Below are 17,598 nucleotides of genomic sequence, written 5' to 3'. Positions count from 1 at the left end.
ACCAGCAACAGAAAAAAACTCGCTCTACTCTCGTATACGTCCCAATCACCTCTACCGTTGCACGGGTGTCGGTTCCGTTCCTTGGACTTCGAATCGAAGGGTTGCCTAGCACGACGTTGGACGGTATGGACATACTGAAGCACCCACCCCTATTGTCACCGACTATTTCTCTCTCTTTCTCTTGCGTTCTCTATGCGTTCGTATCAACTGCTCAGCTCATACATATATTAACATAAAAATTTATGCAAATTTAAATATTTCTCCCCAAGCGCTGGAGGTTAGACACTACCTTTCTTTCCACCGTCTCGGTCGGGTTTCGGGTGCCATGGGTTGATTTGATGTCGGTCGAACTACAGGCAAACGTAACGTTGGTTCATTCCCCTCTATCGCAGTCCTCCCGTACCTCAGATTTCCTAAAATGCGCTCTTGGGGGTTTCCCTGAAGAATTCGGTAAAGCCCTCGAGTGACAGTTGGGTCAACTGTCTGTCCAAAAGGCTCGCTTCTCCTTTGCTCCTCCAACCATGTGATAGATCTGGCTTGCCATTTCAGCGAGCTCAGAGAGTGAGATCTCCATGGGATGTGGCGACTTACAATACTAAACATAACCTCAACACTAGTCTTCAACATAAGTGTTCACAATTACCTCAAATAACTGGGGAAAAAAATTAAAGGGTTAAATTTTATTTTTAATATTATTAATTACTTTACAAGGTGTTTAAAATAAAATTTACCAGAACATGATACTAACGTTCTTGGTGCAGCATGCACTCGGGGCTTACATCCCCGTAGACGTGACGCAGTGTTATACAAGTGTACAAGCGAAACAAAGACAATCGCCGCCTGTACGCTGCTTAATAGTGGATGCGAAAGCGAAAGGTGTCGCTTAATGATGGTGGGAAGCTAGCGAACGGGTGGTGTGGAGCTTCCCTGCAAACCGTCCGCAGTAGGCGAATAAAATCGCAAAAAAAAAGCATCAGGTGATGGGGGAGAGGGAGATGGACGGGAATGAACTGGGGGAAATATTCTCACAAAACATGGAAGAAACATTCCACCGGCCGGATATGGAATTTCTACGCCGCGAACGCACGCAAAGGTCCGCGAAGACCCCGCAACCACCATCAGCCCCCCCCCACCCCCCCACCCAAAAGCCTTCCACCGAGTACGATCGAGGGATGTTTTTGGGTTTGCAACAAAGGGGTGAGGCGGGTTGAAGCGGGTGAAAAAACAATAACGATAAGAATAGTAACAGCATAAAATTGCAACAAAAAAACAAACCCACCAGCTCTGGACTGGATCGTCACATCCCTTCCACGGTTTTATGAGTTTGTAACAACAACAATAACAATCCCGAAAAAAAACCGACAACCCTTTAACTAACGATGGACACACACAACGTTACGCCATAAGGGGTTGGAAAATGTTGATAGAGCCGACGGCTGTTGAGGTTATCTTGCTGGAACCGGTAAAGTTGTTAAAGGTAAGGTGCGAAACTGAAGGGGAGGTTAGAAGAAGAAGGGAAAGAGAGAGAGAGGGAGATAGAAAAAGACACGATTTCGAGTGTCTCACGAATAGTGAAACAGGGTTGCAACGTAAAATGCCGCCATAAAATCACGTTAGGTGTGTGGAAAAGTTCTCACAATTGTTCAATAGGCTATCAATTGCTGAACGGGAGCATATGGATGTTTTGATGAAAATAAAATGCACTTTTAAAATAAACAGAAATTGTTGGATTTTTCAGCTCCTTTCACGTATTCACCTCATAGATTTTGTATGAATCCACTGCAACTAATCAAAAACAAACCCTTTTTATTCTTTTTTTTTATCAGTCTAACAAGTTCATTAAAAATGGCTAAGCCTTCTAACAGCACTCGATCCATGCTTCAATTATTCACAATTATTGACAATTTAATTTCTAACCCCAGTATGCCCGCTGTCCCACTGATACGGTCTCTTTACGGCCAGCGTGTAAACACCCAATCGACACTATTTGTGTGATGCATCTAATCCATTTGCTGCTGGTCACATTATTAAAGCGGTGAAAACGCTGCCTGAAATTCATTAAAACCGTACCACGTGCAAAAGCAGCACCCTCGTCTAGGGTTGAAACTGACAAGATGTGGCCCCTTCATTCTCAATAAGTGGATCCGTGGCTAGTTCTTTATCATGCCTGTCCGAATAAGCAATATTAATAGTAAGGGAGATTGAGATAGAAAGCGAGAGAGAGAGAGAGAGAGAGAGAGAGAGAGAGAGAGAGAAGATAAAGTAATAATTCTAATGTTTAATTAAATCGAGCACAATTTTTTTTGGTTCGTCCTAAACATTTGCGAAACAATAGAGCTGCACTGTAACGCATCGCCTAGCGCAATTGATCCTTTTGTGGAGAGCGATTTTTTTTTACCAAGCCATTCCTCCAAGTTCACTTGTACTTGAAAGGCGAATATATATATCACAGGGGTGAAATATATGGTCCCTAGCCTAATATGTGTGTGTGTGTGTCTTGAAAATCCCTGGATGCAGCTGCAGAGGGTTGCACCAGCAATTGCGCACTGCTTTTGATTGCTGCACGTACCGTCCAACAGCTTTATGTCCTGGACATTGAGCCGAGATCAAGGCTGCCTGGGAAATAAACGCTCCGGGTGGTTTTAAGATCTCGACTCGTGGTTCCTATTGTCCATGGAATAGGTGAGTGGGTGTTTTTTTTTTTTTTGCTGTTGTTGGGGTGGAGGCGTAAAACTATTTCTTTGCCCCAAAAACCGAACTCTCTGCTTTGCCTGCTGCACCCAATATCCTGTCGCTTCTTCGATCCGGTCAGCAGACAGGACGATTTCCGAAACAGACGCTATCCCGGAAAATTATCAGCTTCTGCAAAGGGGAATGCGATCGATTCGTGATACGGCCAAAAGGTTCAGGCTGTATAATTACGCCTACCGGTAGCACCCGCCGCCTCTTCCCCGACTGACTGATGGGATGAAGATACCACTTGCCATGGCAAGAAAATAGTAGAACCTTCAAACTCAAAGCTGTAGCTGGGAGTCTTGCACTCGGGACGTCCTGGAATGCCTCCAGACTGTTCAGCCAGAATCGAACGACCGGAGCCGGTAACGATAGAATACCACCAAAAACCCCCCGTTCTCCAACGTATCTCTCTCACTCGACTCGCTCAAGAAAGACCAACAAACATTCCAAACCATACGTACACGGTCGTCGATGTACGCGGTTTGTATCGACACCGTACGGCTTCGCATCTTGAAGTACAATTTCATTTTTCGGCCCAACTCAACGGCCCCCTGAAGCGCACTGGAATGTTCGCAGCGGTGAAGATAAATCAAAATTTATTTCAGAATATCTGAAGCTACCTATACCGCCTCATTGCCCACCCCTAGCTGCTTTCCGGTCCGGTGCTGTTCACTATCCGATCTGGAGACTGAGATTTTGCTAGCTACGTCTGAAGCAACGGTATGGAGGTGTTGAAGGTGGTGGGGTCGGTGCGAACTCTATCGGTGACTCCTTTGTCAGTAACACACACACACACATACACACAATACAACCATCTGTATCGTTTCCAAAGATGAGAATGCTTTGCTCAGGATCGTATCGAAGCAATCCCGGTTCGGTCCGGAGCACAAAATTCCTTTCAATTGCTCCAATGTTCCAGCAGCAGCAGGAAGTTGGAAAGCTTTCCCATAATCCTTGCCACAGGCGTCAGGAATGGGATCCGTGTACCAGGGTGTGCTGGGTGTCCCGTTTTGCATGTAAGACAAATGAAAATTAATTTTCTTCCGCCTTGCCGCGCGGTATCTGTTTTACATCGACCGCAAACATTGGGAGTGTACACGCAGTACACGATGCGGAACGTTGGGCTAGTTTGTGGGGGGGGGGGGGGGTGGAGGTGGGTAGGATGGGCGGTATTGCCGGCACATGGGAGAAGGTCAAAAGTTTATTGGTAGAAGAAGATGTATGAGATGCGTGAACCAACATCAGGAACATACCTCATCTGAGTGGTTCTGTGCATGCGGAACTCCTTTCGACGCTACATCCCAGGGCTGACGTCTCCGATCCGATGTGAGCGAGAGGACGACGGACGGTCGATGTTTCTGTGCGTGCCATGGATGCAATCCCCCCGGGGGGAACGACAGCGGCATTGAATGCAGCAAATCCCCTTTATTGCAAATATCATCATCGGCTATGCGGTGTGCTTCCTCTTTTTGCACTGGACGCTCATTTCTTCTGCCGTCTTCCGAGAAGGCTAGAACGCTTTAGAAGCAGCAAGATTGATTCCGGTACTGGGCAGTGTAATACAATTAACCATTCACATGCAGGAAGTCTAACCAATGTACGAAAGGACCTTTTACTATTCGATGATAGTCCTGCTAGCACACATCGCAGCAGCTCGAAAGAGAAATCGCATGATTAGAATGTGCCTGCCGAGAAATTGTTGTGCCTTACTCTTCAGATGCCTGACCGGATGTAAGGTATCCTTCACGCATTTGCTACTTTTTAAAGATAGCACGTATGCAGCCCAGTAACGGACCAATAAACCACAACAATGTCCGAATTGTGTACAGTATATTGAGAAATTATCCAACATGATGTGTTGAATTTGGAGCTCTCATTTTATTTCACCCAAAAAAGCCTCCTTCTGTCACCGCACGCGGATCCGATTTATGCGGTTGGTGTGAGAGGATGTGGTGAAAATCGGTAGCTCGTTATTTGTTGGTCGGTAATCCTTCTCACCTTCTACCCATTGTTTCCCTCAACCTCCCTCCCCCCACCCCCCGTTGCCTTCTTCGCCATATAACGGCCAGGGTCATGGTGTGGCATCCTTTATTCCCATTCCCGCTTTTCCCATACGGTGGGAAAGGGGATGGAAGGGGGTGGAAGCGGGTGGTAGATTTAATAAAACGCAACCCATCGCATCCCCTTTTGTTCCGTTTCTACCATCCGCCCATACCCCCTGTTTTGTGCGCTACCGCAGCACATCTTCCGTTGCGATGGATAATAAAATAATTTACTTCACTCGCACACACACACACATACACACACACACACACACACAGAAGGGTTGCATTCGTTGCACCGCAACCCTACGGTGTAGTCAACGGATACGGCATTTAATTTATGCTGCGCTGCAAAATTATTTGATTACGCCTGTCTGCCCGCAACCCGCAACGCAATGCCGCACTGTCCGCTTTACAAGCGCTTTTAAAGCGTACTGGCTGCTGCCGTAGCTAGGGTTGCGAATCGGTTGTGCGAGGAAGCAAACGAAAGAGAGAGTGAGAGGAAATGAGGAAAGGGGGTGAAGAGATTTTCCCGTTTTTGGTGGGGGGAATGACAAACCCCGGGGGGAGGGGGGAAAGGTTACGGGAATGCGAGCGATAATTAATTTCTCAAACAAAGTGCAGAAAATCCACACCGACACCGGATCACCATCACCTCCATTGTAACCTCTATCTGTTTTCCCCTACACCCATCCCTTACTTACCCCATAGGGAAATGAACGGGAACTGTCAAATCAAAATCCTGACAAACGATGCGTGTACCCAAACGGTTGAAAATCCTTTCATTTCAATTGAATGCTGGTGGCCATTAAATTGTTTTCTGGAAGTAAAGAGATGAAAACAAAATGTGAAGACAATTTTCTTGGACAATTTCTTTGGCAGAGGTGACTAAAACTAAAGTTCACGATTATAAACGATGTTCAACAGAAGCGATTTGAAAGCAATACGAACATTTTGTCACACTGATTGCATAACGTTAGGCTGTTTCCATGCAGATTGCATGGCCCGATTGATAAATCAATTTTAAAGGTATGCAATTCGCTGAAATAAAACAATTAGCGCTGAAACAAAATTAAGTCTATCTATTGGGAATTTTTACAGTGTGGCGAGTGGCGCTGTTATACAGCGGATCGTGCTGCTACTATCGCTACCACACCAATACCCGATGCTGACAATGCGTGCGATCGTTCTATGATTAGATGCAACACCCGATGCACAAACAAAGCATGCTCTAACACCGTTTAAAGACGAGGTGTAGCATAAACACAATGCAGAGGGAAGCAAAACCGTCTAAGTAAGATCGGAAAGATTGCTTCGTTTTCGTTTTTTTTTCTTCATTTTTTTTTACTTTTGCTGACATTTTTTTTTCTTCTTTCGGTGAAAAAATAACTGAAACAAATTTCAACGGATCGGCCCCGCCATACCGCCATAGCCATACCGCCCCCCCCAACCCCCAAAAACGGTAGTGGAGAAGTAAATAATAGAGAGCATCAGACAGTTATGTTGCACAGGGAACAAAAAAAAGGGACATACCGGAATTCCTGTGCGAAGGAACCACAAGCGGTAGTGAAGGACGTACGGGTATGTGGGGAGTGCAAGCGAGACGTTGCTCACAACAAAATAAATAAAATAAATGGAATTTGGTACCGACTCTCTAGGGGGGGGGTTTTCCGCGGAACAAACGGCTAGGATTGGGAACAAATATACCAAAAAAAAATAATAACAACAACAAAAACAAAGATGCCCTTCAACGTGGAAAGCCCATGAATGTAGAAAAGAAAATGTCGTCGCAAGCTAAGGAGAAAAAAAAACTAACTTCCATACACACTCATCCATAGATAGGAAGAAAAGAATAATACTGATAAAAACAAATAAAATAACGAACCTATCCAGACTAAATGGTACGCAATGTTGTCTTTTCTCGCTTCCTCTCACACACACACACACTCTCTATTTTCTTTTCTCTACGGCCAGAAGGCAGGGAAAAGTGGAGTATTTTTTTGTGGAAGGAGGGCTGCAGTGGAAGGTCTGATCGAGGCCTGCAATTCGCTGCGGAGGTAGATAAATATAGAGATAATAAATGAATTCCAAAAATATCAACCACGAAAATATGTACCCAGCATGTATGCAGCGAGCGATCCCCATTGCCCGTTAACCTTCCCTTTTATTCCTGGAGGGTACAGGATTTGGTATGCAACCCAAAGCCAGAACATAATCGTCCCCGTCTCCCATGCCTAGCTTCTTCATCCCTGTTTCTCTTCAACCTTATCCAAACTGGGATGTACTATAAAGATGTGAAAATTCAACGAAAAATGGTTTGAAAATAAAATAATATAAATCATATCGATTGACTAACGTAATTATTTTTTTTATTAGTTAAAACAAATTTGCCTGTAACGATTGAATTCGGTTTATTTTTACTTCTTCAAAGAGTATTTTAGTTAAAAAGAAAAAATATATTTTTATCTCCCTGTCCCGATTGGCTAACCCTGCATTCCGGTGTGCGATATCGAAGGATGCATTTTAGTACATAATTTTCCACCCATAAAAACACACCAAGATGGTCAAGAATGGTGACCTAAATTCACCCCAATTTAGACAGAATGGCAGAAAGGATGCGATTTGTGCTTGAAAAGGTAAATTCAACGACAAGTGCATTCAGCGGCATCCAATAGTAGCATGCGAGGGGTTTTTCTTTTTTGGCGGAAAAACATTTCCCCACCCCCTTTTGCTTCGGTAAAGGTTTGGCTGGTTTTGGCCAATGTTGCGAAACTGTATTGGCAAAACAGCATTTACAACCATCATCGGTAGGCTTCGTTGCTAACGTTGGAAATGTTACCCCCCCGTTACCCTTTTCCCGGGACCCCTCCCATTGCACAGCTTCCGCGGCGAGAATGCAAACAAAATTGTTAATTAACATGTTGTACAGCACAGTTGATGGTGAGTGCAGCCGGGGAAGTGAGCCGAGGTCTCGAAAATATATTACATTTCATTCCGGTAGTGATATATTTGCTGCCGCATTTGCTACCCGGCGGCAAAGGACCTGGTGTGTACGGTCGGTTTTGCCGATAAATCCTCGACGACCGGGTGTAGCCGCAACTGTGCAACAGACCCCGTACACATGTACCAACCGTCACCCACCATGTCCGTACCCGCTTGCTCCGTTGATCAATCGGTTTTTCCGCGCGTTTTCCTCAAAAAAAAAACGGGACACTGTTACTCTGGTCGGGTACGCTCATACACTAACATCCTCATCTGCTGGAATATGGGAAAAAGCAGGAAAGGGTAAAAAAGAGAGTCATATGCCAGCGGGAAAGTTGCAGCAGGGATACGGCTCTTTCCATTTATCGCAATTAAAAAAAAACAGCTGGAAAAACAAAAATTCCCACCCGAAAACGCATCCCAAAAAGCCGGTACGGTGGAAAACTTCGTTCAGTTTGCATATTGGCCCTATGAGTTTTGGCTTGATGGAAGTGGTTGGTGTCGGAGCTGAAAGGGTGAGATGGATGAGTGCGAGGGGATGCACGCGAAATGCGAAATCGTTTTATTATACCAATATTGCATTTATTTATGCGCGCGCGTTTCGCTCGTTTCACAGCAGGCCTTTACTTACATTACCCACTGCACTGTAAGAGAGAGAGAGCGATAGAGATGGACAGGTGGAGGGAATGATGAACGGGACTTTGGAACGGAGGGATGCACCAAGTGCAGTGTGGAACGTGAACGCATGACGACTTAATGAAGCTGCACAAGAGATCATCATAATTCTCGTTTATTGAGGCATTTACGCGGTTCGCGTTTTCCTGTTGACAGGACGAATTTTGTTTTTTTTCTTGTTTTTGATTTTTGTTTTTTTTTTGCATATCCTGGACTGCACCGTAAACAAATGGCCTTTAGTAGGAAGCGTTTTTTTTTCTCTGTTTGTTACTGCTATATTGGAAAGAGAATATGGAACTTCGTATTGAAAAAAAAACTCCATAGATGACAACGACATCTGTTGCCGGTGCCGCGAATGATCGCATAGGCCCGTTCTGTCATCCACCGATAGAACAGACAAATGAACAGTTTTTGTTTTCTATATGTGTTAAGCCATCCTCTAGTGGGTTCTACTGTACTCACTGTTGATGTTGGTTCTCCTGTTGCATGCTAGAATGCGTTAGTGTGTGTGAAAAATGGAAGGTAAGCAGGATAACAACACCTTTAGTACGGTGCTTCTACTGCTAGATGCTGCTAGGAGATTCTCCCCCGGGGTAGAGCGGGTGGTTATTACCCAACCTTACCGGGTTGTGTGATAAAAAATGAGGCGATGATACATTTTTATCGACTGCTCGGTCTCTTTACGACCGGATGCATCCTTCGTTAGGTGATGATGAATTTGTGCTGCATGTGGAGAACGTAAAGGACTGCAATAACTCGCACGAAAGTACTGCTGGTTGCACTCATATGGTCCCTGTCGCTGGGTACCAGTTTCATCCATTATTCGCACATAATGATGTGTGGAATGTTGGTAACTTTATAGTTGCTGTCATTCTACTGCAACGATGTGAGATAATTCTGTTACCTTTGATGCATCTCGGGCTTGTAATAGTGCAGTGCCCATGAGTTAACGCCATTAAGCCGTCTTCTGCTTCTGGTCTGCTGCACTTGCTATGCGTTTGTTTCGACATCCTGGTACAATATACGCATATATGTTGAAAATTTACCCGACAAGTGAAAGCCTGGAATCCACACTCCAAAATGCCCGGTTGTGTCCCCAACATCCGATGTAAAAAAAACATGCAATATAAACCAACATGACGTTGTTTACGCAAAACATCCGGAGAAGCGTTCATCTGTATAACAACAGTCAATAAAGATCTCATAAAAACCCTTTTTATTGCTGTTGCATTTTCGCACCTTAACAGTTCATTGGAAATGACAATATTGCACCGACGGCAACCCGCTATTGCCATTGGCTGCAACGCGTAAAGATGCACGCCGAACGTTTTGTTGACAGATGTGTTGCATACATTAACACGTCTAGGTGGTGCTAGGTAATATCAGCTGATACCAAAGACCTTGTGCGAAATGCGAAGTTTTGCCACAACCGGTACACCGGACGATCAGCTGCAACTTATAAATCAATAACCTTATGTTATGGTTGCGTACGTAAACACTGTACTTACAACTACAGTAGAACGATTATCCGGGGTGCTCGAGACCGGACTGATGCCGGTTAATCGATTTGAAATTCATTTCAAATATATCGTGACGATTTTAATAATTTTAACCAAATTGATATCGGTACAAATGTTCACCGCGGTTGAATAACCGTCAATTTGCGGCGCACGGTTAATCCGCTTCCGGATAATCGACGTTCTAGTGTAATTACTTGTTAGATGACGCGATGCATGAGGTTTAATGGGTGAAGATCCTGTGAGAAAACTGACAAATAAAAAAGCATATTTTGTTTGGATAGATACAACTGCCGGAAGCATTTTACTTAGAGATGAAACCAAAAATCATACAACACATGTTTGACAGATCGGATCTGTCAGATGCTTTAGTAACTGTCAGTATAAAATCATCATTGAAGCTATCAATAATCCTTATTGATTGATTGCTAGGAACGATTAATGTTGTCCATTTTTTTCTTGCATCCATAAACTACGCTAACGTTAATCGAGTATCAAGTCGTGCATTCTGTACGATCATGTATCTGATTGTGCGATAACGTCGTACCAAAAAAAAAATCACTCAATCGATCCCCCATGAAAAACCCTTACCATTCTGCTTTTTTTATACATTTCGTTTTTTCCCCTTTTACGTTACTCCTGCATCAGGCTGTATCTAAGCTTGTTCTACATGTAGTGCGAGCTGTCAGCGGGGCGCACCAAGCTTAGTTTGGGACAAAATTAGCTCTCCGGCTCGGGGCGCTATAGCGCTTTCTCTGTTTTCTCTCTTTCTCTCCTTTTCATTTCGCTCGCATACGCGTACTGCTGACACAGCGGTTGGAATCGAGTCCTGATCCACTTTTGGGCGAGCGCGAGAAACGTATGACACTGGGACTGGGAATAGAGGGAAGGGATAGCGAACGTGGCCGGTGACGCTCCATGCGGCCGAACCGGTTTTTTATTCCATTTTTGGTTCATTTCCCCGCTCGTAACGTGGTACCGCTTACTTCGACCCTTGTCCTCGCCACGCCAGGCATGGGTTCCCTGTGGATAACACACTGCATCATAAGCTGAATGAAGCTTAATGTTTTGCAATGGATACGTTTATTTTGCAGGACGAAAAATTTTTTTTACTTCAAAACTGAAGCAGGTTGACATACAAAAGAAATACGCCATATTGACAAGATAGTTTGCTACACCAAACTGCGTGACCATCAGCAAAATCACATTAATAGGTACTCCTGTGTGTGTGTGTGGCGGGATTGCAGGTGACCCAATATAAATGAGGCCAGACCAGGGAATTATCCGAAAGAGAAACTAAACGATAAGCGAAGAGAAACAGATGAACGAAGAAACACGCCAGTAAAGAGGGAATGAAAGATAATCGGTACGGAGGCAGGGAATCATGAAAAGTAGAAAGATTGATTGAAACCCTTCTGCAGGGAGTTTGAAAATCAATTTTCACAAACCGTCAAAAAAGATAAACATTCGACGATTCGTAGTGTGGTGATGATATCTGACCGTTAAAACGCACACAATTGACAGCTACTAGACATTAAATTCAATTATTACAATTATCCATTTCATCTGTTTACCCACTGGTGTAGAGAGATAGATAAGCCCACCGTATGGACTCACATAATTTTGCCATAAACACTTAGCCGAATTTTGCCATAAACACTTAGCGTTACGAGCGTTAAAAGTGTAATTTTATTACAACCGTGTTCATGAGGGAACGTTACTAACAATTACTCCAGGGCTTGTCAAATCGATTCGTTTCGTACGTGAAAGTTAAGTAAAAAAACAGATTCATGTTTTGTTCTCATTTTTTTTTGTCTACCATCACCTTTCTTTCTTTCGCATCAAGCGTTGGCTCAGTTTCTGCAGCACAATCACAGCTTCCTCTAGTAACCTTTTCCCTTTCCAGCCCGGTTGCTTCCATCCTCATACCGCTGAAGCTTTCACGCAAAGCCGCCGCGTGCACCAGAATCGGGAGAGCGTGCGCGCGAGCGCTCGCTCCCTACATCCAGAACCGGTTTATGATTCATCCCGCGTCGCGTGAACTAATCCCCGCAAAAAAAAAAACAGCGCAAAAATACACATAGAGACAGCGATACAGCGCGCACAGCTCTACCGTCGGGCGCAGCGAGTTTGATGCTGTTTTCCATTTCTTAATTTTGTACGGTTTTCGATTCACCTTTCCAGCCTGCTGCAGCAGGCTCATTCGGTTTCTTGCCGTCGGATGGTGGGTGATTTGGATGTTTTGCCTCGCTTCTCAACCATCACCAATCGTAACCCATTGGTGAACGGTTATTGATGGTTGGGTCCGGGTGCCTAGAATGGGAACTCATTGACCGATGACGTTAACCGTTCAGAGAAGGTGTCGTTTCGGCTTCCGGTGTTCCTGTTTTTATTTTATATCGTTTTTCTTTTTTCTTTTTTTGTTTCAAATCAATCCTATGCCCGAGGGTGTTGAACATCCGCTACGCGACACGGCAAAGCATCGTACCCCCGGACCTGCGAAAACGTTCTCTTCGCAAAACCCGTAATCCGCTTAGTCAGTCTTGCTGGAGTGGATCGTCCGACCGGTGAATGACTACCAGATGCGGATGGGGAAGCCGATGGCGGTGGGAGCGGCTATTTTTACTACCATGTTGTTTTTGGTCTGCTGCGGCCAGCAGCTTCAGCTGCTCCAGTTTGGTACCATGATTTATGGCCCGTCGCCATACGGGCAGCGCACAGCTTTGGCTTAGCCGCTTCTTGGAAGGATGCCTAATACATTTGTTTCTCAGTAAAGCACCATTTTATAGCCAGTTTGCAAACGTGTTTTTGGGGAATAAAATGGATTTTCACCCTTCGTTTAAAACTGATTTTTCCATTGTCAAATTAAACTGATAAAGTTTTATAGCAATTTTTTGTAATTTTATAGCACAGCTAGTCATATCAAAAGTTAGTCATATCTACAAGTATCGAAATATTATATCAAAAACTAGCGTCAAAACAACAAACCCCTATCTGACGCTTCTATCCTCAGGTGACAACATGAACCTGTTAATTGCTTTCAATTCGCTCCTTCATTTCATGATGCCATCTTAACCAATTTTCTTTTGTTATCTTACTTTTGCTACCTCCACATTCTGCACACGACTAAAGTTGACTTTCCCATGTCACCGCGCAAAACTTGTTTGCTGTTTAATCGCTTAATACGCTTCCTATTCTTCCTTTCGTTCTAGGTGAGTACGATGAATGGATTAAGGCGGATCTTCTGCAGTGTTTCGGTATGTTTGTTTTGGGATTTTCAAATTGAGATAATTGTTGCATTTCACTTCTCGAAGCATTAAAGATCGTAACGATCGAGTAGCAGATTCCGAGGTGACAGTTGAGAAAGACATCTAGAATTATGAAAGAGGCGAATGTCTGTCAGTAGGTGTCTCAAAACCCGCTATAAAAGAAATTAAAACAAATCTGGAATTATGCACATTAAGATTGAGTAAACACGAGTTGTGACAGGTGTATCCGATGTACTCCGACAAAGAAAAAAGGGAAACAACAATTTTTCAAATGAAAAGTATAATTATATGAAGCTGATGGGCAACAAGTGTCCAAACTATCGCTCATCCAAAAAACACCTCTCTGTTCCAACCTCTACTCTTAACCTGTGGCGTCTTCTTGAGCTTTACTCAAAGCACCATTTACAGCCATTTCTTTTGCTTAAGCGCTTCTTTTTGTTCCCTTACTTCTTCCCACTATTCGTGTGGCCCCGATCCAAGTTCTTCCACTTGGCACGTTACCTCTCGAACTATCGCTAGGTACCTTCCAAGAAGTAACGTTAGCGAGAGTCTACTGCCACTAGAGCAAAGAGATCTCATCTTTTAGTTCAAAAATGAAAATATCAATAAATAACAAGAAAATTGAACTCTTCAATAACCGCCATCGATCCGGGAACTCTTCAAACCCGGCGATCGGGTCGACGACCTCGTCACGCTTACACGATCTTTTCCAATGAGAATTGTGGGGTTTTGTTTCTAGAACATTTTAAAACATCAGATAAATTGTTGTTTTGTTTGTGATAATAAACAATAAAGTGTTCCGGTTGTTTAATCATCCACAAGCGTCAAAATTTTATCCTGAAGATGTGACAACAGTGACATTATAAAGTCAACCTTAACGTAGACAATCCATTCCAACAAACAAACGTATCCTGAGCCTTCTTCTTGCCCGGGACGCAGAAAGAGCTAGTGGCAATCGCGATGAAAGCAGAATAAAAAAAAACAAAAAGGGCGCACAAAAGGTGACAGGAGGCGGGACCACAAAAACAAGAACCACACGGCAGAGACACCGCAGAAGGATGACTCCCGGATGGTGCCCGCAAGTGGTGCCGGCTTTCCTTTTGCCATTGTATCCGTCAGCTTCTTCTGCATTTTGCTTTGCGTCCGTCCCGGTCGAGTGTCTTGGTTAGGTGGTTTTCGGTTCCGCTTTTCCTTTGCCCCGCCGTCGAGTGCCGAGTGGCAATCGGATGTAATAGGAGTACGATGCACTTTAGCGGCGCAAAAGCGTACGCCGTTTTGCGCTTTTCCTTTTTCTGTCCACGGATGTGTCGGGGTGTTTGCTCGTGTTCTGTACATCCGCAGCATAAACTTGACGGAACCCACGCGCCTGACTCGACACTCCCACATCGTTAGGGCGGACGACAAAGGGTCGTATGGGGATAAGGGCATTGGTTACTAGCTACACCTTGGTTGCGGTCATCAATAATTGTCCGTTGTGTTTTAACTTGTTGCACATCTTCACTGTTTGAGAAGAGTTTTCCAGCGCTTCTATGAAACGGCTCACACTTAACACGACCATAACCGTCAATATCGATAGGAAGATATCCTTCGGTGGACATCAAAGCTGCTTGGAATACCTGTTTTCTATCTACCCAAAAGTACAGCACGTGGAGCATCCGTGCTCCAAATGAATGAGTCATCGTACAATCGTTTGCAAAACGTGCTGGCCATCTGAACGCACATTTGTAGCTGCTACAGCCCATTTGCGTTACGGTGATACCCATGCGACCCACGTGTCCATATCGCCACGTGTGATGTGAGGATTTGTTTTGTTGCGATTGTTTCTTCTCACTTTGCGTGCAAAAAACGTCACCCGCGATGTTTTCTTTGTTGGGAAAGAAAAATCTGAACCCCCCCACCCCCCTTAACACCCCTCCCCCCCCCCCCCCCCACCCAATGTCCTACCCCTTTGTCCTAGGATCTGTATATTCTGAGCTTTCCACCGTACGCGACCTGTTTCGATTGCGCGATTTATGATACGCCGTGATACGGGTGTGCGACTCGGACGGAGTTAATCTCGCGATGTCTGGTCGATGGGTGCCTGACCCACGGGAGCTGAGTTTTGTATACCCGGCCAGACCAAACAACACGTCGACGCCCGTTGAGTCGAGTCGTTCTATACCGCCGATCAGGCTCGTACCGTGCGACAGACGTGATTGAGCGCACAAATCGTGCAAATATTCGACGTGCAATGGCGCTTTGTGTAGCGGCGTGTCTCGTTGTACGGCATGGCCCAATGGGTGGGATGAGTGTATCTTCAGCGTGACGCACGTGGCAACAACATGCGAAATCACTGACGCGGGCTATGCATAGTTACATTGTATCCGCACGGTGGTACATAAAACCACAAACTAGTGTACCAACCTACATCTCGCTAAAGAGAAAGAGAACAAAAAGCTAAAAGCGAACTACAAAAATTCTAATAAAATACAATGTCTAAACAATCAACCAGCCGGCACACGTCCGGTAAATGGAGTGCAGTGCCCGTTGTTGGTATTTTCTGATCCAATTTAAAACCCATTTTTCCAGAATTCAGCCTTCCAAAGAGCCTTCTCCGAGGACCTTTTCCACATTGTATCCAATATAGAGATTTTTTTTTGGTGTGTGGAAGCATTTCTGTAGCCAATAAAACGAAGAATGTGCATCTTCATCTTACCGGCTACTTTGTTAGTTTGCAGCCATGTTACAAATTCTTCCACAGTTCAAGAGTAGCGACGTTATTGCAATTCATATCTTCGCAACCTATCTCTGCTTCCACACTTATCAAGAAAAATCTCGTCTATGAATTTAATGCGAGCAACAACAAAATAACTTCCTGAAAAGTTCGTCTCCACATTACAATAAACCATCGCAACTGCGTCAACTTTGCAGTTGTAAAGCGTAGAACTGCTTGGTAAAGTTGTTGTCGATATACACAAATAAATCAAATACTGAGGCGAATGATGAAAGGTAGCTTTTATTTAGATAGAAACCTGGTGATGTTATTTAGGCTCTTGAGAAAATTGGTCCAAACTAACGAAACTAGTTAGAGTTAACCTGAAAGTCACACAAAGTCCAGAAGGATATTCAACACGGTGAATATTCCATAAACAACCTCATTGTACTGTCAGTGCACATTGCAGCTGTCAGCTAGTTAGGAGTCATCTCTCACATTGTGTTGCTCTTAATAGACTATTTAATCGATGTCCCATCGATACTCCCAAAAAGCTACCAGATGGGCGACAGCATCCAGCAAAACGGTAGCAAGCAGGATAGAGCGACGGGGCGCGTCAGTGTGACCAAAGCTATCAACGGTAGCGGTAAAGATCTACAATCAAACCGATCCACGATCAGCGTTCCCCAACGACTCATCCTGTATAGATGTATGCGCGCGGGCGAGCGCGCGCACTCGTGTGTGTGCGCTCATCTCTCAACACGAGATGAGATCTTTGGTACTGTGGAGATGCGAACAAAATTTCCCTCTCAATACCCTTTCACCACCAACACATCAAAAAGATACACACAGAAGAACAAAAAACTTCATCTTCAAGTGGTAGTGCGTTGTTTTACACGTCTGTCCTCTCTTTTTCGATCCCTCTCGCTCTCTCGCTCTCTATCCCATGGTTTGTGCGATCTCTCCGATCAGATACGATGCGTCTCCATCGTTCTGCGCACTGTTAGCTCATCGTATTCTATCCGCTTAGGGGGCAACCCACCCCAAAAACCTACCTTCGTACACACACCGCAAAACCATTTTTCAGTCTACTCGTCTACTCACGCTGGCGCACCTAAACACCGCGCAAACAGCAAAACCGTACCCGCACACAAATATGAATAAGTATAAATTTATACAAACGACCGGTTAGTCGTATGATCGCCCGTGAATGGATGGGAATGGCAGGAACGTGTGCAAAGCGGGACCGTAGCAAACCTTTGGAGCGTATGGGGGAGGGGGACAGGGGGGTTAAATGTGTGTTTTTTTTTATTTCCTTCTATTTTTGAAACAGGTTTTGCGCTCACGCGCAGCTTGTAACCGTGTGAGTGCACTTCTTCGATTTCAGTTCGGAAAACAGTGTATCAGAAGGAAACCATTGCTTACAAGAGGGTGGGGGGGGGGGGGGGAGGTGCTACTTGAGGAAAGATGGGGTTTGAGGTGGGTAGGGTGGTCGGCGAGGGAGGTAAAGGGGGGACACGATACTTTATTTTATACATACGAAGCCGTGATTTTGTTTTACAAACGTCATGGATGCGCCTCTCGCGCAAAGATGCTGCGCTTAATGCTTTCGTTTCATTTTGGGGCTTTGCTGTGTTAGCTTCTTCTTCAGCTTTTCTTTTCTTGTTTTATTTTTTTCTTATTTT

At 44.6% G+C, this 17,598-nt stretch overlaps 1 protein-coding gene across 1 annotated transcript in view; it reads left to right on the top strand.

Annotated features, from left to right (window-relative positions):
• Positions 1-17,598, top strand: part of LOC125760897 (protein scalloped) — an 85,273-nt gene that overhangs the window by 22,897 nt on the left and 44,778 nt on the right. The window contains exon 2 of the mRNA XM_049421493.1: positions 13,165-13,209. Coding sequence (XP_049277450.1) covers positions 13,165-13,209 — 45 coding nt within the window. The remainder of the gene's footprint in view (positions 1-13,164; positions 13,210-17,598) is intronic.

The sequence above is a fragment of the Anopheles funestus genome, chromosome X (genome assembly GCF_943734845.2).
Source record: "Anopheles funestus chromosome X, idAnoFuneDA-416_04, whole genome shotgun sequence".
NCBI classification, from domain to species: domain Eukaryota; kingdom Metazoa; phylum Arthropoda; class Insecta; order Diptera; family Culicidae; genus Anopheles; species Anopheles funestus.
This window is presented reverse-complemented; position numbering and strand designations above follow the sequence as displayed.